The sequence below is a fragment of the Mesoplodon densirostris genome, chromosome 11, assembly GCF_025265405.1.
Source record: "Mesoplodon densirostris isolate mMesDen1 chromosome 11, mMesDen1 primary haplotype, whole genome shotgun sequence".
Taxonomy (NCBI): Eukaryota; Metazoa; Chordata; class Mammalia; order Artiodactyla; family Ziphiidae; genus Mesoplodon; species Mesoplodon densirostris.
The window spans coordinates 11,848,092-11,869,430 of record NC_082671.1 but is presented as its reverse complement, the minus strand read 5'-3'; the positions used below and the strand labels follow the sequence as shown (position 1 = coordinate 11,869,430).

Below are 21,339 nucleotides of genomic sequence, written 5' to 3'. Positions count from 1 at the left end.
TGACTCATAGAGGTCTCTAAGAAGCTATCAATAACCGATGCGATTTGATTAATTTAATTTAAAATATGTTGAGGTCTTATTTTCGGGTTCCATTGTGTCTTTTTTTTGTGCATTACTCTGTGTGCAGTTATTTCATCCAAGACCACAGGGGAGTGAAAGATGGCCTACTCCACATTAAAACCACTCTTATCGTATTGGTGTTGACAGGATGCTGGGGTACACAGCACCAACCCTGTTTTCCACTCTTCATTCTGGTCCTTTCTGCACCCAGAAAGCCTCAAATCTTTCCTTCTCTCATACAGCCCATACAGATTACGCCCTGGGTAATGCAATGAATGGGCTCCTGCAAATGTATGTGACACATACCATTGTGAATTGCTTTATATGTTGAAGACACATTACAGGAGTTTGCTACTTCAAAGAAAATTTACAAGTATCTCATCTGTTAATGTCATAACCCATTCTGATTCAAGATAACAACCTCTCTCTAATGTATTAGCTTATGAAGTTCCATTTTTTGCTTAAGAGGTTTAATTAAAGCAAGATAAAACTATACTTTCGGCTCCTGAAAGTAGCTTAATGTCTCTGATAAATGCCAACTTGTCCAAATCGAACTGATTGACAACTTAATTAGGAATAAATGTCATTATCATCCATATTTTTCCTACATTTTTTGAAAGAAAACATTCACACGGTCAAGGGAATCAGAATCTGTTTTTATATGCCTAGTGTTATAAACATTTGTATCAAAATATTTACAATTATAGTATATGAAATACCAATCTATTAAAGAAGAAGCCAAATACAGTACTAGAACAACCCACCAACGTAATGCAAATTACATGAGACATAAATGGCACAGAAACAAAGTAAAAGACAAGGGAATACATGGTTCACTCCAGTCACAGTTTGACTTTTTAACACAATGCTAGCATCTCTTTTGGCTGTATCTGATATGTAAATCTGCTTCTGCGCTCAAGACACCCTCCTAAAATCATGTGACCATTAAATCATAATTTAAAAGTTCATCATCCCCCAGTTTTTGCTTGCCAACCAATTTACCCCACAGCCCAGATTATTTGGTGGCCAGCTCTCAACATTCCCCTAACCAGAATGAACATAGAGAAATATACTTAGTAATAGTCCTTTTACATAAATACCAGCAACTGTGGCATAATAGCTCCCCGAAAGGAAACATATATAAGAAACGGGATGAAGAGGGAGCTAGAAGATGAAAAGTAGGCAAGATGTCTCAGATTCTCCCTAGGGTAGATATTCTCAGATTGGTAAAGGAAATGTCTTCCACCAAAAAAATACCCTTTAGCCAGAATCTGAGATGGCTTAAAATAGCTGCGCCAGGCCAGAGCAATGCCTGCTTAACCAGGAATACCATACTAATACCATACTTCTAAGTCCTATATAGAAACACTCTTGGGGCAGCAGATGAGCTCAATTACCATCTGACTGGGAACCACAAGAGTTTTTAGGGGTTTTTTTTTTCCTCAAAGAAAATATCTGCCCATCACCTATACTTTTATTTCTCTCACGGAAATTTTCTTATTTTCCTGGAAGCACAGACACTCTGTTCTTATTGTGACTGAAATCTAGTATGCTTAATACTTGACAATGATATAGCACCTTTCATCCAAGGATTTGTTGTTTGGTTTTGGTTTGTGTGTATTTTAAGAAGCTTCCAGAATTGCCTTGCCTCACCTGTGTTGTGGGATAGGCAGGACCTCTGAAAGGCAACCCCTCCAGCTCATGTCAAAGCTAGAGCTGTCTGTGAGCCTAGGAGCCCTGATCCCCAATGCGGCTAATTAGATAAAACATCCTCAAAAGTGTATAATTTAGAGGGAGAGTAACAGATTGTGTTGCACAGGTCTTTGTCCATCTCTCTCACATTACATACTTAAAACAAACATTGATTGCATGGAGAGCGGTTCCTAATAACATAACTCTAACATAACCCTGCTATAACACTGTCCCTTTTTCCCATAATTTGTGTGGTGCTTCCACCACTGAATTGGTCGTTAGTGGCTTTACAGAAACTCCAGAGAGCTGCCTTGGCTTTAAAGGAGAGGCCAAGCAAAGTCTGTAGCAAGAGGTCTCCACGAGGGACAGCGGTGTGAGGTCTAGTCTGGGTTCTGACCACGCCCCAGGCCTTCCACTGTGAAAAGTTCTCTTTCTCAGTTTAGCTAACACACCAACTTAGCCTTAATCACTATCTCTCTTCCTCCCATTTTGTCACAAATACCACAGAGCTAAATCTCTGTTCCAACGAGGGATAATGGCTCACTGGCCAAAGTCCTCCCACAGGGCCCTTCAGATGGTGCTGTTTTGCTTTGGGTCAGAAGGGCAGGATGGCTTCCAAGCCTGGCGTATTCCGCACAAGAACAGTATCTGCCCTTGCCGGGACTTGTACCGCTATATTAACTAGGTGCAGGAGGTCTGAAGACGGAATTCACCCTCGGAAGTAGAGCCAGCAATGTGGCAGCTGCTGGGGCCCCAGGCAGTGTATGTAACTGATAACAGCTGGAGGCTGGAGGGAGGCCCTCTGGCCTGCATCCAGGGAGCATCCGTCCCAGCCCACGGCTTTCTCCCGGGGCAGGGGCTGGACAGTACAGGACCCCCTCAGTTATGTTTGGGTTTCAGCCCCTCCCCCCTGCCTTCCCCTCCCCCCAGTTCCCTCTCTTGGTTTTCCCTGCTTAGCAACTTCCATTCCTCTCCCAGATTCAAGGACTCCCTCCTCCCCACCCCCACCCCCCAGATTCCCCAATAACGTGATCAGCCTTATTTCTTTCTCAGGACCAGATAGAGAATGCCGATGATGAAGCTGAAGCAGAAGCAGATCCAGGTCAGGATGAAGGAATAGCCGTGGTGACTCCCCGGGTACTGGTTTATAGAGCTGTTCGCATAGTGATGAGTGTAGATAGAGGCCCCCACCAAGATGCACAGCCCTGCCGGCGAGAAACAACGATTAGCTGTTGGTTTGGTTTCTTAACATGAAAACCAAGAAAAAGATTTTATAATTTTAGGAAGAGCCTATTTCCCTCATGGGCGATGGGAAAATGAACTCGGAAATTTGACCCCCAACGGTAGTTCTGTCGATTTGCCCCAAACCAAGCTTGATGGCTGTGTTGGCAAATCAGAGGTGTTCGAGTTCTCACATCTGCACTGGTTTGTGTGGCTGAAACACAGCATCTCGGGTCCACCCCTCAGCCTTCCCATCTGGACCCCAGCACACAAGGGCAGGCTGCCTGAGGGATGCAAAAGAACGTGCCTTCCACCAAACTGTGTGTGTGGGGGGGGAGAATTAACAGGAGAGTGGGAATGGCAATCATTGCAGGCATTCTGGCAGCGGTTTCATCCTTCTAAGGAATCCCACATCCCTGCCCCCTTCAAGGGTCTTGTATACAAGTGCTACTGATGGGCGGACTCCAGCCACTTGGTAGCTGCCCGGGAGCCCAGGTTTCAACAATGAAGCCTACGAGGATTCTTATTCCAAGCAGCTATCAGGGGTTCTCCCAAAGAGTACAAATTGTGCAAGGCGGTTTCACTGCCCCACGTGCTCAGCTCTTCAAGCTGCCGGGAGCACCCATGGTAAGATCTATGGGAAAGCTTTTTCTGGGTAAGCTGATACTCACAGCACACCAGCATGGTGGCCCCCGAGAGGAAGAAGCGGTTGCCTTTCTCCATGGTGAACAGCTGGAACACGAAGATCACGAGGGAGATGACGGAGAAGATGATGGACAGAATCATGAAGGCCTGCACTGCCTTGAGGGCATCTGTGGACACAGGGTGGGGGAGTGAGGGTGTTAGGCTACCCAGTCCCCGAGGGACTGGCCATTTTCCTAAGCGCACGAACTGTCAGCACTAAGTACAGTATCTTTGTACGCACCTTCACCGCTGTATGACAGGCTGTCACTGCAGTCAGCAATGGCAGTACAGTTTTTCCAAAGACCTACTGATCCTGTTCCAACATCTGAAACCATCCAGGCCTGAAATCAAAAAGAAATAAAGGAACTCTTCTCAGTACTCTGTAATGACCTATACGGAAAAAGAATCTAAAAAAGAATGGATATATGTATATGTATAACTGATTCACTTTGCTGTACAGCAGAAACTAACACAACATTTTAAATCAACTATACTCCAGTAAAAATTTTTTGAAATAAATTTTTAAAAGAAATAAAAATTTCTTTAAAAACTAACCCCCGGCTTTGAAACAAAAGGGAACAACAAATCACCTTGTGTCAGCACCAAATCTTAACCAAGACTCCATATTTAGCAATAAACATGGTTTATTTCCAGCTCTTGGTGGAAATAAGGTCTCACTAAAACTGAAGTCACAAAGGTCCCAAGAAAAAAGAGAGAGAAGAACGTGTGACCAAGGAAAAGTCACCTCATTCTCTGGGCTTCACATACCTCATCACTTTAAAAAAAAAAAAAAAAGAAAAGAAGTAATTCAACCATCGAGATTTAAAATTCTAAGGCTCTAAGAAATGGAAACCCTGGGTGAGGAAATTGGTTTCAAGGAGGCACAATTCATACACCCCACCAAGATTGTTTCATGGAAGGGCCTGGCTAGAGGGGAAAAAAGTTAAGGAAAAATGTTCAACTGGAAAAAAGTAAGAAACATAAAGGGCAACGAAGAAAAGAGCTGAGTGATCAATAAGCCACTTTCATCTAAACAGAAGGATAAACCTTGATCGTCACAACATGCAAAGTAATTCCATAATAACATAGTCTAGCCACAGCCTTCCTGTGGCGGCAGCTGAAAGTAGAAGAATGACCAAAATGTGTTCCCCGAGGCTCACCACAGTGCCAGCAAAACAGCTATCCTTCTGGGATGGAAAACAAACACCCAGCCCTGTCTACACAGAGTGTCTGTTAAAATGAGAGTTATTGGAAAAGCAGGGCCAGGATGTCAAATCGCCTGCCTGCTCTTGATTTAATCAACAACTCTGTGTCCAGCCCCATATCAGAAGCTGATCATTCAGATATTCAGCAATCAGCATCCACTAATACAGTTTGAAGTTGTTTATCGGACCTGTTATCCTGAGAGACTTGGAGGGCAGCGTACAGAACGGCTAAATTAGAGGAGGCCACATGGGTGAGCGTTCTGGCTCATCCCAGTGCTGCTTCAATTAGCCTTGCCTATAATTATACCCACCGATGTTGGCAAAACTCTGAACTTTAAAACCCATTTATCCTTCAACTGTAACAGGGACCTAAACAGGTTCTGGAACCATCTTTTTCTGTCTAGTGATGGATGGCCTTGGTTTTTAGGTCCAAGGAGCTAATCTTGTTTTTTTCTGAGAAAAGCACAATGGACCCTGCAAACTACCACTAGAGGGCAGAGTAGCCCAAGGTTCAGAGAGAAGAGCCTGTTGCTACCTCCATATTTTTAGGTTGTTTCGTTGGAGTTAATTCAGGGGAATCAGATTAATCTTGCGAAATTCCACTCTCACATGAGACTCTCTGCCCAGATCTTGAATCTGGTGGTCGGGCCACCAAAGTGTCTTATGATCTCACTCCCATTTCTCCTTCTAATCAAGGTCCCCAGAAGGAAGAGGAGTTCTGCCCTGCCACGCAGGTGTTCGCATTTTGCCCTGAACAAAGCCTGTCCCTCCCTGCTGGGCTCCTTGACCGGCACACCTAGAAGGCGTCCCAGAAACCCCACCCATTTACCCGTCCTCCAAGCTCCACCTCCACTGAGAAGCCTCGCTGTGTTCTCCAGTCTGGCGGGATCACCCATGTAGACACTTGTTACTTAGTTGTTTGAAGTGCAAGTATGTGTTTATTTTTTTCCATGACTAAACTGTAAATTCACAAAGGGCAGGAATTATGGCTTAAATGTCCTTTGTAGCACTTTATGTAAATATGCAAATAACTTCCAAATGAATGAATGAACAGAAGAACACGACTCACATTGGTAATGGTGGAAACAAATAACATGATGACGGTGGCAATGTGGACCACAAAGATACTGGCCAGTAACACCAACATCTTGGCTTTTTGGTGGCTTGGGAGTGAAGAGAGCTCTGAAAAGAAAGAACAAGAAAGGGAAAGGAGAGGTTACTGTCAGATTCAACACAATAATTCAGCTTCCCCACCTGGGTGGGCTAGCTGCTAAAATCAGGAAGAGCTGCAAGTAAAAACCATCAAGATTTCATCATAAATTCCTGCAAACAACTAGTGAGCCCAGTTCCCCCAAATACCTATTCGTCTATTTATTTATTTATTTATTTATTTATTTATTTATTTTTTGCTGTACGCGGGCCTCTCACTGCTGTGGCCTCTCCCGTTGCGGAGCACAGGCTCCGGACACACAGGCTCCGCGGCCATGGCTCGCGGGCCCAGCCGCTCCGCGGCATGTGGGATCCTCCGGGATCGGGGCACGAACCCGTGTCCCCTGCATCGGCAGGCGGACTCTCAACCACTGCGCCACCAGGGAAGCCCTATTCGTCTATTTAAATAGACCTAAACAGAAACAGAATTCTGCCACTCAGGTATTTATATACTCATCCTTCTGATACAGCCTGTTTCAAAACAAGAAAATTTTATGGTAACTTATCATTTTATTTTGTTTGTGTTATAGAGGCCAAAGTAGGACTTTGGTTTTTAAAAGGTCTTTCACAGCTGTAATTTCCAGGTCTCTGTGCAACAATGTCATATAAATTTCTATTTTCCACTAGGGAAGTGTCCATGCTTCTATCAAACTGCTCACCCAGCAATTTTAATCGAATTTTCCTCAGACCAGCAGCTATTACTCAATGCCCAGAGACGGAATGGGCTACTAATTTGATCCCAGATGAGATATAAAACGTGAGAGCCACAACTTCTATTATAATAATGCTGTTCGATATTCAATAATTATAACTACCTAATTACAGTTTAATGGTCTGATCATCTACCAATGGAACATTTTAGACTGGTATTACTGCACCGGAGCCTTTGGGCTGTGTCATGGTAGGGACTCTGCTATTGACCTGGGGGCATAGGGTTATATTTCCTATGATTCAATATGACAGTTCTGGGGGCTGGATGCAGCTTGAGAGACTACCAAATGTGCCTTTGGCTTGTGCATGACATTTACCCAAATGCCAATCCTTCAGGACTCAGTAGAGCAGATGGGCAAATGCATCCATCACACGGTGGGTGGGAGGATGGGGAACCAATAGAGATTAAGAATGTGCATGGGTAAACAAAAGCGTTCAGCCTTCATCTCAGCAGAACAGAAGACAGGAGCCCATGGGTCATCCAACCTAGAAAATAAAGGAAGTGTGAAGGATGCATGAGAGGGCAACTATTCTGATTCATGTGAGCCACAGGTGTGCTTTGTCACTCACCCCCAAGACAGTTCAGAGGCGGTGCCGGCTCGGGGACTTCAGAAGGGAAGGGCTCAGGTTATTCACACCCTAGGCAGGGTGGATGTGTGGCTGTCCCCTCCCAGGGAGGAGTTGGCGGTGCACATCCAGTAACTGTGTCCCACTTCTCTCTCTCTCCCTCCACCTCATTTAATTGAAGCTTTGAGTGTGCTTGAGCCCCTTTCACATTGGACCGGGTATTTACAGGAGAGCACGGATACATTCATTCCAACACTTCGGATGTTTTTGATCTCCTCTCCTTTACCTCATCAGGCACTCAGAATCTAGAATGACCTACGGTACCCCGGGGGCCTTGCTCTTGACAGGCTAGGAATGAGAGGCAGACACTGGCCCCCACTGCCCACCCGACCCATTCCAACGCCCCCCCACCAGCGCCCTCCTTCCCCATCCGAGCACTTCCTGCCACCTAGATTCTTTTTGTAGAAATGTGTCCAATGGAACTGTGAATGACCAAAATGATGAAGTTTATCCCACGGCTTCAGGGGAGAGCTTGGAGCTTTCAGGCCTGCTATTAATAATCTCCCCACACATTCAAATGCATTTTTGCTTTTCTCAGGTCCTTGCACACTTCCTCAATTTTCTGCTTGATTTTAATGCACAGTGAAAAGAGGTTTTTGAATTAGACAGAGGTTGAGTTAGAATCATATAAAGTTGTTTGACCTTCCAGTCTCAGTTTCCGCCTATGTAAAGTGAGGGTTGCAATGCTAATCGTACAGGGAAATGTGAGGGTTACATTGGATCATATATGGAGAACTTCCAACACAGTGCCTGGCACATGGCAGATACTAATGGGGTCGTTTTCGTTGTGATTATTAGTATTACTATTATTATTATTATTATTATATGAAACTGAGTAGCTGGCACCAAACCAACCCAGTCCATCCGTCACCAGGCTGCCCCATGTTAAGTGCCAGTAATAGGATATCTGCTCTCCAGTTCACAAGGCAGTGTGTATAAAATCATTTAGGTCATCTTAGAAATTGTCTATATGCCTAATCCTTGCCCCTTGAGCGGGAGGACCACTAGGAACACCCCCTTAGAGATGAGGAGGAGAAACCTCACTCTTCTCAGACCTGTGCTAGCCATCCTCCCGGCACCTCCAAGATTCACACCATCACTAGATCCTGATCTCACCCCTCATGGAGAAAGGAACAGGCGTGAATTAATTCTCTGAATGCAGGGAATTAAAATATTATATAACGTGGGCTTCCCTGGTGGCACAGTGGTTAAGAATCCACCTGCCAGTGCAGGGGGTGCATGTTCGATCCCTGGTCCAGGAAGATCCCACATGCCGCAGAGCGGCTGGGCCCGTGAGCCATGGCCGCTGAGCCTGCGAGTCCGGAGCCTGTGCTCTGCAATGGGAGAGGCCACAGCAGTGCGAGGCCCGCGTACTGCAAAAAAAAAAAAAAAAAAAAAAGAGTAGCCCCAGCTCGCCAAAAGTAGAGGAAGCCCGTGTGCAGCAACGAAGACCCAATGCAGCCAAGAATTAAAATAAATAAATTTATTTTAAAAATATTATATAACAAGTCATGTTTAATCCTCCTTGGGCTCTACAAATGACTTTTTTTATTCCTTTGCTTCTAATTTACAAACACCCTCCTCCTAATAGGGGTTGAGGGACCAAAGACAGAATATAACACACCAAGTGAGGCCTCTTAACTGAGGTCGAGGAAAATGTTCTGAGTCTCCTCCCTTACATGCTGTTGGGGATCCAGCAGTGTTTTCCATCTCCTTGGATTGGTCTGTAACCCTCCAAAGTTGAGTCTGATTCCTTTCGCCCCGGCTCACACTGTCCATTTTGATGACTTGGACATAATTGCCTTCCAATTACACTGCACCTTCACCGTGGCTGGTCCACTGCACTCCCTGGGCATGCGAGCTCCTGGCCAATGGCTCTCACTTCTGATCTAAACCACAGCCCCGCCTGGCCATTATCCCCCTACGGGGTGCAGGCAGGAGTGAGTGGCGGAGTCGAGCAAGGAAGCGACTCTCTTTCAGGGTATTTAGATTCTGTAATCATGCCACATCTTTTCACCAAAGAAAGGAGCAAAATGTCTTGGATTAGCAAGTGTTCTTAATGCACAGAACACACAATTCTCTCCACTTTTGGCTGCTGTATCCAGCCGGAAGTAGGAGCTGCTTAGCTGGAGTTATTGTATAACACATATAGTAACCTCTCCATTTTTCATGGCCCCAAATTTGTCAGGTTTTTATTAGTATCATCCATTGTCAGCTTAGAGGGGCTTCCTTTAATTTCAATGGCTCTCCCCAACACATTTGGAAGCAGAATGAACTGTCTTCTTAAATGTCTGGCCTGGATCATCCCTAGGTACTCAGTCCCTATACTAGAGGCCCCCCAGCAGATGAGTGGGGACCTATCAAGTAGTAGAGTGGTTTGGGTAGAAATAAAAGAAGACCCCGTGGACCACGGGGTCCACCCACCCTTCACAGGCAGGGAAGATTTCTGAGAGCCTCATTCCCTGGCCTCGTGTGTATCTTGCTTCAGATAAAAGCGCCAAAAAGAGACCATTTCTGAGCATTTATACCTTTGGAAGTATTGGCTGCTACAACTTTCTTTCGTGGCAGTATGTTTCACTAAAGCAATAACTGAGTTCTCTCTCCCACCTCTCCAAAATGCTATGGATAGCACGTGCCAACGGAAAGCAGACCCCTAGTCATAGCCGGGCAGCTCAAACCAGGCAGTAGAGGATAATGGCATGGAGGTTCTAAGGAGCTGGGTGCCACACCTTCCTCCCAACAGAGCATCGGTGCTCGGGAACATCCCAACGTTTGTCACATGGTTGCTGGGTCTTCCCTAACAACATGATCTGTGGTTCTTGGAGTTGGACCCAGGCCACCAGAGCTAGTGAATCCACCATATTCTCAAGGGATAGGATGTCCACTGACTGTTCTATGTGGGGTGCCAGGAACACATTTCTCTACCCACCACTGGAAGCAGAGTAGGATCACCCCCTTTACCCTCATTTACCCTAGGGGACAGGGGTGGTCAGGGCTCCGTGGGGCTGGGTGGGAAACTGAGAAAAGCAGAGGAGGCATGAATGCTGATTCTAGAGAGAAGTGATCATTAAGAGAAATGGAGGTTAGCGACGTAGAGCCACACACAGGCTCTCTTTATCCCTTTCCTGTCCTTCTTTCTGCCCTAATGGACAGGCCCGCCGGTTCCTTTTCCACCACCGCCATCTTTGTTTCTGACCACGCTTCCCCTGCTCTTTCCGCATCACCCAGACCACACTAGGGCCGTGGTCTCTTTACACTCCTGTCCCCGATACAAGCCTCACAACCACTGACCATTCTAGATCTGGATGAAGTTCTTTGCTAATAGGACATTTATTACAGTTAGTGAAAATGAGCCTGAAGATTACGGTTGCTGGTGAATGGAGCTGTAAATGACTAACTAATGTTAGGGAGAAAGATAACTGCCCTCTCTAGTTGGCTCCGTCCACTTAAGTCTTTATTGGTTTCTTGCCTCCCTCCTATACCCAACCCCCTCCCAAAATGAAAGAATCAAAGGGACATATCCCTGAGACTGCCTTCCTCTTTGCCTTTTTCAGGTAGCCTAACACTTTTAGGGCGTTCTGACCAGGAGAAATTAATCAGGCCTCTGTGGACACCTTTCCTGTTCTGATGGGTAACTCATACTGCAGAGACTTTGAGAATCATTGACTTCTAAACAGACAATTGAGATGTTAGTAATTTGGCTCCGTGATTGCTAAGCTAGGGGTCAGATAACTTTCTTTCCGCCCTGGAGTCTGTGTGTTTATTGAGCGGCCACCAGAGTCTAGGGGAAGCAGTGCTTGAGGGTGGTCTAAGGAACAATAATTGGGAACAATACAACAGAATAGAGCTCCCGAAACCTACTTCTCCCTCAAAGGAAGTGATGGAAATCCTCGGCTTGAGTCACTGAAGAACTCGCCAGAGACTGGGGGTGTCACATAATCAGAAACAGGGATCTGGGGGTTGTGTGAGTAATGGGGGAGTCCCACAGAGCTCAAATGTCTGTGATTCACTTGGAGTGTATTAGAGTCTCACAGACAAAGGCAAAGTGGAGGCATCCTCTACCAGATGACACAATAGAGCTTTCTGAGAAGCCTGTGGATCTGGCTGGCTAGCCAGAAGACAGTTTAGTCATTTCCCTGGCAGCTGAAGACAGCCCAGGCTTTTCTGGGGAGACAGGAGCAATAATGACCAGATGCCAAAGTCCCTCCCCATCACTCCTTCTTCTCATCCCAGTTTTTTTTTTTTTTAACACCTTTATTGGAGTATAACTGCTTTACAATGGTGTGTTAGTTTCTGCTTTATACAAAGTGCATCAGCTATACATATACATATATCCCCATATCTCTTCCCTCTTGCGTCTCCCTCCCACCCTCCCTATCCCACCCCTCTAGGTGGTCACAGAGCACCAAGCTGATCTCCCTGTGCTATGCGGCTGCTTCCCACTAGCTATCTGTTTTACATTTGGTAGTGTATATATGTCCATGCCACTCTCTCGCTTCGTCCCAGCATACCCTTCCCCCTCCCCGTGTCCTCATCATCCCAGTTTCATTGCTGAAAATAACACAGTCAGGTCATGCATTCTTCCTCCAGTATTTACCTCCCGTGCATCCTTACTTTCCACTCTCATTGTCATTGTCCAGCTCAGGACCATCAGCCTCTCCCGTGATCCTCTCTCTGAACTCCTCCCTCTTTTAAGTACATGCTCTGTGCCACTGGGTTATCCGACCAAGTCACTCCTCTTCTCAAATCTTCAAAACACACCACCAGCCCACCACCAATCAGAAAAGAGGATCCAAACGCCTCACGCTGGCCCTGGGAACCCGAGGAATTTAAAACGCAAACAGAAGTAGTCATTTTCCTCCCGTTATTAAAATCACTGGTGGCAACCCTCCTGGTAACAGAATTATTTGTGGAAATGTTTCACTCCCCCGCCCCTAAGATTCTAAGTTCCTGAAAGGAGAAGCTTGTCTATGACAGGTACCAAGTATCTGTCCAGCGAGCAAATAAATGAATCAAGGAAGGCAATATTTTCTTTTCTGTGGAAAAACTATCAATGTCAAAGTAACTGAAGTCTTCATAAAAAACAACAGAATTCTACAGAGAAAATGTTTCCCCCTTTTTTAACCCCCTTTTTTATATAGGTGAACTTTAGTCCTGTATTAGTTTTAGAAATTATTTATATATTACTGTAACTATGTATTGAACATCTTACTACAGGCAAACTCTGAATATTTCCCGAGTATCTTTTTTTTTTAAATTCTTATTTATTTTTTGGCTGCATTGGGTCTCGTTTGCTGCGTGCAGGCTTTCTCTAGTTGTGGCAAGTGGGGGCTACTCTTTGTTGCGGTGCACAGGCTTCTCATTGCAGTGGCTTCTCTTGTTGCGGAGCACAGGCTCTAGGCGCTTGGGCTTCAGTAGTTGTGGCATGCGGGCTCAGTAGTTGTGGCTCGCAGGCTCTAGAGTGCAGGCTCAATAGTTGTGGCATGCGGGCTCAGTAGTTGTGGCTCGCGGGCTCTAGAGCACAGGCTCAGTAGTTGTGGCACACGGCTTTAGTTGCTCCGTGGCATGTGGGATCTTCCCGGACCAGGGCTCGAATCTGTGTCCCCTTCATTGGCAGGTGGATTCTTAACCACTGCGCCACCAGGGAAGTCCTCCGAGTAGCTTTGACATTTGAATATTCAAGGTTATATGTGTGTTTGTTCCCTTTTATTCAAGAAGAAACAAGTAAATGCAAAGAAAAAATCTTAAACTTCTACATACTATTTTGTGTATTTAACATCCCTATCTACCTCTTTAAATTACAGAATCTCTGACTGAAAGGGGGCTTTAAAATTCCTCCCCAATGCATGAAACTCATTTATAAATCTACACCAAGGAACTACCTAAATCATGCTTAAACTCCTCCAGTCACAGGGAGCTCACTACTTACCAAGACCCCCTTCCATTAGAAAGGTCCTGACAACACATCAGAGGCTGCTCTTGACAAGGACCACCTTGATCTTACTTCTGCCCTTTGTCTAATGCTTCCTTGTTAGCATTTTTCTAAAGTGGTCACTTTTCCAGCAGAACTTCCAGGTGATCAGAGAATTAGCCAGAGGACATCACCTGAGATCCCCAAATCTCACTAAGTCATAACACTGTCCTGATATGACCCGACTGATGGACACACTCTGTCTTTTCATTGATTGATGCTTTCAGTGAAATCCCCATCTCTTTCTGGGTATCTGCAGACTTCGAAGAACGTTTTCTCAGACCAAGACACAGTGCTTTCTCCAAGGCACAAGATGAAAGACAAAGCCACTGGTCGTACAATTCTGGTCATACGCTCTCCATGAGTCAGCCCACATCTGCCCATCTTCCTTCATGGCATACCCAAAACTGTGGCTGTGCTTCTCCTGCGGACACTGTGCAGGGTGGTAGCATGAATGCCTTTCTGTCCTATACACATCAGGATCATTTTGCTTTTGCTGGTTTATTTTGATATGTTTCTTTCCCACTGAGGATCATTTGGGTTGGCAAAATGAATGTCCAGCAGAAAAGGAAATACTCTCTTGGGGAGCAGCCGTAGAGGATGTATCCGGAGGAGGAAAAGGCTGGGATTAAAGGCAGGGCTGAGTGGATGAGACCTTGGATGAGCTTTTCTGACCATTGTTGTTGTTTTATGTCAAGTGTACTTTTCCATTCTAAATATTGTTTTTATGTAAGGGTGGGAGAGGGGGGCATTAATTTCTCCGTGGGAAACATGTGGAGAAAAAGAATCCTGAAGGGCTATTTCCTTCTGCTTCTGGATGTCTGATGTTTGGTGTGGAAGGAAAGAATTTCAAGGTGTACCTCACTGTATACACGTCATTCCAGGGTCTGATGTTTTCAAGTGCACAGGGCAGTTTTTATGACCAGGAGAAACATCAGCAATCAAGTAGCAAAAGTAACAGGAATCTACACGCTCCAAAGAAAACAACTCTTTTTTCATGGTCCTGAGGGTAAGGGGACTGCACCTCTCATGAATGGGGGTTTATTATAGAAAAGGTGATGTTTTTCCGGCACTTCTGTAGACTAGCATGATTCTCCCATAGTTAGGGATGAGGAACTGGGGGTGGGGGTAGGAGGAAGCTATTGAAGGGGAACAAAAAAAGAAAGAAAAAAGCACCTATTTGAAAACCAGATTCTCATAAAAATTCTGCCTCTGACTAACTGCTAACTTTGGGAAAATAACATACCCTCTCTGGACAGTAGCTCCTAGAGAGACACAGTATTGAGCAGCAAAAAGAGCACAAATTCCAGATTCAACTCCTGACTGCACCACTTTAAAAAAAAAGTTCAGTGTTAATGAGGTATAGTTGACATATAAAATTGTAAGCTATTCCAAGCACGTTGAAACTCCAGCCCGTTTTAGCTGTGATCTGCAGACCTCGTAGCCTTAGTGTGAGGGCTGAAGGGCTCCTGCCTGACACAGAGCAAAGGCTGTACAGTTGTTGGTTATTCTTTGTGTTCCTTTATGGAAAATGAGAAGCTCGGCCCAGCGAAATGGGCTTGAAGTTTCTCGGGCAGAAACTGAGGGTCAGCAACTCTGCTAGAAGCAAACAAGCAACACGAAGCTTGTTTTTCCAAACATCCCCAAAGAGAATAACCTCTCTCTCTGGTTTTCCCTGGTCCTCTTTTGTGTCGGGGAGTGGCTAGATCTGGGGAACATCTGCCAAGGCTCAGGCCAGACCTGGGCAGCCCCAGCCCGTGTCCCCGGCCCCGGCCCGCAGCTGGTCAGGCCATCGGGCAATGTCCCCTGGGCGAGGAAGGAAGCTTCGTTGTCTTCTGCCCCTAACAAAAGGGGAGTGTTCTGGCGGCAAGAATGTCTCCGAGGGAGAGGTTGCCAAGATAATAACGAGGGTTTGGGAAGAAAATCAAGGTGTGGCCCGGCCCCAGGGGCCCTTGGGTGGGGGCTGTCCGACAGTGGGTGGGCTGCAGGCTTTGTTGTTCTTTCTAAGGGCAACTGGCTGTTTAGTGGCTTAGCAGGGCTGAGGTTATTCAGTCCAGTTCCTCGACAGAAGAGGAAAAGCAGGTCTCCAGAGTGAAAGCAGCGTCAGGATGAAGCCCACCCCCTGGCATCTTCCAGGTCAGGCCTCCTCCACTGCAGCACGAGCTTTTCTCTCCTACGTCGCGGCAGAAGTTCTAGAACTTCTACCAGATCTCCCCTTCACTCTGGTCCTCCCACCGCCTCCTAGTTAATCAGAGGGTCAGCATAGCCCCTCAAAAGAGCGCCCTTGGAAGAAACGAAGGGCCTTTGGAAGGACGCTGCTTCTCTCCATTAGGTTGCTGAGAGGGGCCACCAGCTGAGCCTGCCCCAGCCAAACCCGACTCCGCTGCCACTTCCAGCCCCAGACGAGCTTGAAATCTTCCATCCTGACTCCCCCGTACAGCACAAGCCCCCCTCCCCAGCGAAGCATGGCGGGCAAAGGGAAGCACGAGGTCCCAGCTTCACAACCCTTTCTCTGAAATAAGTGTGGAACCACCTGGCTGGTCCGAACCCTGGTTTCAGGAGCGGAAACCTCTCCCCAGCTCCCCGCACCTAGCCTCCTAGGCAGGGTCTTTGATTATTTCAAAGAAGACATCAAAGTACCCAGGACTTCGTTCTGCTGTCAGCCCTGATAGGACCCTTCGGAAAAGGGAAGAAACGTCCCCGGGGAAGATCACCGCCCTGTTGGCACAGATATTCGATGGAAACTCAAATGTTGCATCCATGAGCAACAGAAGATTCTTCACGGCGGCGGGGGGGGGGGGGTGGTGTCGGGGTGGGGGAGACAAAGAAGGAATACTTGGCCCTAAGGACTGTCCCGAGGCACTGAGGGAGGGAGTCAAGAGTGCAGCATCTTCACACTTCTGCCTTGTTCTTCCTCCTTCTCCCTGGCTTCCTCTTTCCACTTTCTCCCTCTTCTAGACCTTTCCATCTGCCCCCCTCCTCCCCCGACACATAGGCCTAAGGAAACCCACGCGGTCCCCTTGCTCCCCGCCCGCTTCCTCCTGGCACCTCCCCTTTCCTCGTCAAGGTCCGCTCCCCATCGGCTCTCATGCACACCTTTGAGGCCGCACCCTCCTTGACAAGAGGGTGGGGCTCCTTTTCCAAGACCAGCTCGTCACATCTCCCCGAGCCTGGTCTGGCTCCTGGCGGATCCCTTGCTGTTGTCAATATCCCCACAAGACTTCGCTAGCCTGGCCCTGCTTATCTGAGCGGGTGCTTCTCGGGTTTCACAAATCAAACCTCTTACCTTTCTTCCGAGACCTGGGTGAATGCTCACTGCTACCCGACGGTGAAGCCCGCGGACCCGGTCCCTAAGGGACCTCTGAGCGTATGAAGCCAAGGAGCCCGCCTGGGTCCTCCAACCTCCGTGAGATGCCTGTTCCCATGCAACACGTTGCTTCATTTCACTTTCCTACCAGTGTTTACGGATTAAGCTTGCTGTTAGCGTAAGCCAGGGGATTTCTCACAACAAGAATGGTAGGATCTTAGAACAATAGGGTCTCAGAGCCACAAGGGGCTGTGGAGACCACCAAGCTCAGTTCCCTCCATCGAGAAGACAAATGTCCTGCCCACATCACACAGCAGAGTCGAGACAAGACGATGGCCCCTCGGGCCTCCTATTCAGCCATCCTGCACCTACCCCAGGATTCATGCCACCGATTTCAACCCAAGCCCAGCAGGTTCTCAATTTTAATTACCCCACTGGAAACGAGAATTCATGAAACAGGCTCGGGAAATATGAACGCTGCCAGATCCGCGTAAGGCCGATGGCCCCAAGAATAGAGGAGTCCATTTTATCTCCAGAGAAATGCTATTTCCACAGCAGGGAAGGAAAGGTTGACCCAAATATTTTGTTAAAAAGGGAGAGAGAGAGACACAGCAATCCCCACAAGGGCTTCTACTTTTATCCTTGTGCTTCAGTATCAGCAGATCTCCCAAGTAAATTGAGAGAAATGACTTGTAACTGAAATGTTACAAAGAGTGGTCTTGAGACATGCATGTTTGGGGAGTGGGGTTTTGGGAATTCAAGCAAACTCCTAACTGGAAGCGTATTTGGGCTCCCTTGAGTACTGAATAGCAATCCAGGGTCATCTGGGCAGAACTGGAAAAAAGTATTGGAAAAGGGACATTTATGGTCAGAAAATTCCAGTTCTACGTTAGTTAAGGATTATGAGCTCTTTTCAAGGGATTGACATCCAGACTGCCCACCAGCAATTAGATCAAGGGGATGTTGATTGGCAGCCTGTTCCTGTAATTCCTATGACAGGAGGTTAACAGTGGAAAGGTGTGGGCTGCATGAACTATGGACCAAGTTAAGGGACCAGCCCCAGAAGGCCAAGTCAGAAGCCTGTGTTTCTGGCACTGGATTGATTTAACCATGACCTCGTGGTAGTAACTGGGTGTGTCCCTCTGAGTATGTATATCTGAGAGTCCCAAATGGCTCTGAGCTTTTGTGCTAGGCATACACATATCTATGTGTATACGTGTGGTCGGTTCAAGAAGGAACCATATGCATGTGTTTAGAAAATGAAGGACCTCAGGATCAGATCACTTGCGTATGGATGACTATGCGCACAGTTTCAAAGCTTCGAAAACACTCCCTGCTCTTTCTGAATCTTAGCTAGTAATAATAATAATACAGATGCATCAAGTTTTATCCATTACATATTAAATAAGGGTCAAGTGTTTAGAGGATAAGTAGCCTTGGATGGATCAACAACAATGAAAATAGAATGGGTATTTTCAGCACCGGAGAACTAGGAACAAAGTATAGGAGTTATAGAGAAGCCAATTTTGCTGGATCTAAGAAACTCTAGTAATTAGAGCTATCCAGCAAAGGTGGGTGAGCATGGCAGTACCTTCTGAGGTACCAAGCCTCTTCTCTGGCAATTTTAGGGAAATGTAAAATTCCCATCCGTCCAAGGTGGTGTGAAAATAAGATTTCTGCATATGGTAGAGAATGAATGGGTTGACCTCCAAGATCCCTGCCAAACTCAGGGCACAAAATCAAGGATGAAATGCAACTAGATTTGCCTTGTGCCCTTTTCTGAGGCCGTTTTTCGGGTCTATTCCCTGTCAGGCTCTGAGGAGTCTACAGAAAAGCCATTTTGCTTCACCTCTAAGCCTTCTAGGTCTCTGACTGCTTTCTCTCCGCTGGTCCCAAGGGGTCTGGTACCAGCTGAAACCCCCAGAGCCACCGAGTCCAAGCCAAGAGGGTCTGCATGCCCCAGGTGGCCTCTATGGAGCTCCTTCCCTAGGTCCCCCAGAGTTTGGATGTCCCTGGGAACTGGATGGGCCAAGTCTGGCCTAGGAGGGAAGCAGGAAGAGTAGAGAAAGCCACAGTCTTTTCTGCGGTCTGTGGAGGGGACGTCTTCCCTGTACTCCTGGGAGGGGGCCAGCATCTGCTCTGGGATGTGATCTGCCCTGGGTTGGTCCTCGATGGCCTTCTGCCAACTCCCAGAACAGTGTCCTACCCTCAAACAATGTAAAATCCAGGGGGTCCTTGGACCAGGACGCCAGACCGGACATCCTGCGGCCCTCCAGACAGCGCTCCACGCCCGCCCCAGTCCTCAGAGTCTGGGGTGGAATTTGATCCACCTCTGAGGGCAGGAGGAAAAACAACCCTCCCGGTTCAGTCTTGCCAAAGATTCACAGCTGAAATCCACAAAAATTCCCTCAGCCACGGAACTCTCTCACTACTTCTTGGAGGAAGAGGGGAAGGTGGGAATCAGAACTGCATTCTTTAAATTGCCCTCAAACTCCAGGCAATAACACGCAGCACACTTGCTCATTTATAAAACTCCAGCGTAAAGCGAGATGCCGCACAAATAATGAATTTCATGACGATGGTTTACGCCCCCAGAATTGTCAGTGTTATCTATTTGCTGACCAGTTAAATCTAGCTTATCAGTTTTAACCTGCACAGACTAAAAGATTTGTACTAGCTTCCTAGGATACCACTACCATCAACTTAATAATGGCTTCCCTAATCCACGTCCATGTAAACTGGGAAATCATCAACATTTCAAGCAAAGGTGGGAGTTCCCTGCATCTTGAAAAGTTGCCCCTGCACTAACTTAATCATTCCCTTGAGGGCAATTTTACCAGGCGCCTTGCCTGTACCAGGTACGCAGGCTGATTACTTTTGAATCTTCTCTTCGTACGAGCTACATTTCTAAAGGAAAAGCCTAATTTCATCAGACAAGCTGAATCCTGTCATTCTCCTCATCTTGTTTACCTGGGGGAAAAAATACACCAGTATCTATGTTGAAATGGGCCACGCCTCCACCAAAATGCTAACCTTAAAAAAAAAAAAAAAAAAAGCAAATAGAAATCACTCGTCTTCCTTTTCCAGATCCCTTTCATGATTAGCACGAGTGTTTGCATTTGTACAGCCATGTTTTGGAAAGAGTGAGAAGATAAATGTTCCAAAACAATCACTGCCTTCCCTGCAGAAAAAAAATCCCACATCCACCTAAATAAAAAATTATTTTAACATTTCTGATATGCCATATTTTCACTCAGCACTAAAATTTGGTGGTTTCTGAAGTGAAAACACAAAGCGATTTTTTTTACAGGGACAGATGAAGTTCCCCCGCCCTCCCCTCCCCTCCAAACCCAGTTTCCCTCCTGCTTCTCCCCATCCTCCATATCTGGCCAGAGAGAGAGTTCTGGAATCCACATCAGGCTCCCAACTTCACCAAAGGCACCCGTCCTGCGTTTTATTTCAAACTCCACTTGAAAGAAAGACTTTCCTCTTTCTCCCTCTCTCTCTCCCTCTAACGGTTTTCTTTAAACAAACCAAGCCCCTCCTCCTATCCCGTGGAAAGAAAAAATATTTACACTTAAATAAAAGTGAATGAACAAGCCAAAGGACAGCAGTCAAAGTAACCACGAAAATAAACTGAAATGCAGATCTCTATCCACCATCACCCCAAAAGACCAGCAAACAGAGAAACAGTTCAAGTCCTGAAGCACTTTGAATCAAAAACAGAGGAATTGACAACATCGGGCAAGCACACTCTGTCATTTCAAAGGTACATCGTGGTTCCTCCGTAAAGAAAACCCATAAAGGATACGCTAGTGGTATCCTAGGAAGCTAGTACAAATCTTTGGAATACCCTGTTCCAAAGTCCCTTCTCCCATCACACTTTCGGAACAAGAATCCAGTTCCTGCAAGACCTAATTACAGCCCAGCCCCCACGATGGCCTCGACCCCCCGGGGCCCCCGTCAAACTACATTTTACTGAACCTTAAGGAAAAAGTTGTCTCGGTGCCCACTTATAGCCAAAAATTCGAAGGGCTCATTTCAAAGAGTCATGGAAAAACAGCAGAGGAAAAAAAGAAAAAGCAAAGCTTCGGTGAGGTCAGAAGGAGGAGAGCAGTGGGAAGGAAGGCAAGTTCTCTGGGCTTCCCCACAGTGTCGGGAGCTGTCCTACCTGAGGGTCCAGCGACCGAGATGCCCAGAGTGACAGGAGCTGGTGGCAGGCGTCCGCTCTTCTGGAGGTTTGTGACCGCAGTGAGGGGAGGGCTGGCCTTCCGAGGTTATAAGTTTCCTGAGCTGGTGTGCTGGGGTGTGTGATGGGCGGTTTCTTTTCACTGTGCTTTTAAAGGAGTTTCTATGAATCAGTCTGGCTTAAAAAAAAAAAAAAAAATGTGTTGGTAAGCTACGCCCTGCTAAGCTGGCAGTCGGTCAAGAGAGGCTGGGAGGGAGCCATCAATTCAGAGAAGCCAGTTTAGGCTCCCCGTGACTCAGACACACAGACCACAGTGGAAAAAGGAGTGACATGGCTTCAAATGAGTAACAGGAGTCACACAAATAGATGTGTTTACCGAAGCCCATTCCTCCTCATCAAAAAGGAGACTTGGTTACCATGGATACAAGCAAAACACAGGTTATCTGCCCACACTTTCATCTGG

The 21,339-nt window shown here is 46.6% G+C and overlaps 1 protein-coding gene across 1 annotated transcript; it reads right to left on the bottom strand.

The window, feature by feature from the left end:
* Positions 1-697: 697 nt before the first annotated feature.
* On the bottom strand, positions 698-21,014 carry EMP1 (epithelial membrane protein 1). The gene is made up of 5 exons (XM_060113448.1): positions 20,859-21,014; positions 5,932-6,044; positions 3,899-3,998; positions 3,645-3,785; positions 698-2,957 (listed from the first exon to the last, which is right to left on the bottom strand). The coding sequence occupies exons 2-5, from the start codon at positions 6,007-6,009 to the stop codon at positions 2,791-2,793; spliced, it is 486 nt and encodes a 161-aa protein (XP_059969431.1). The 5' UTR covers positions 6,010-6,044; positions 20,859-21,014; the 3' UTR covers positions 698-2,790.
* Positions 21,015-21,339: the final 325 nt, after the last annotated feature.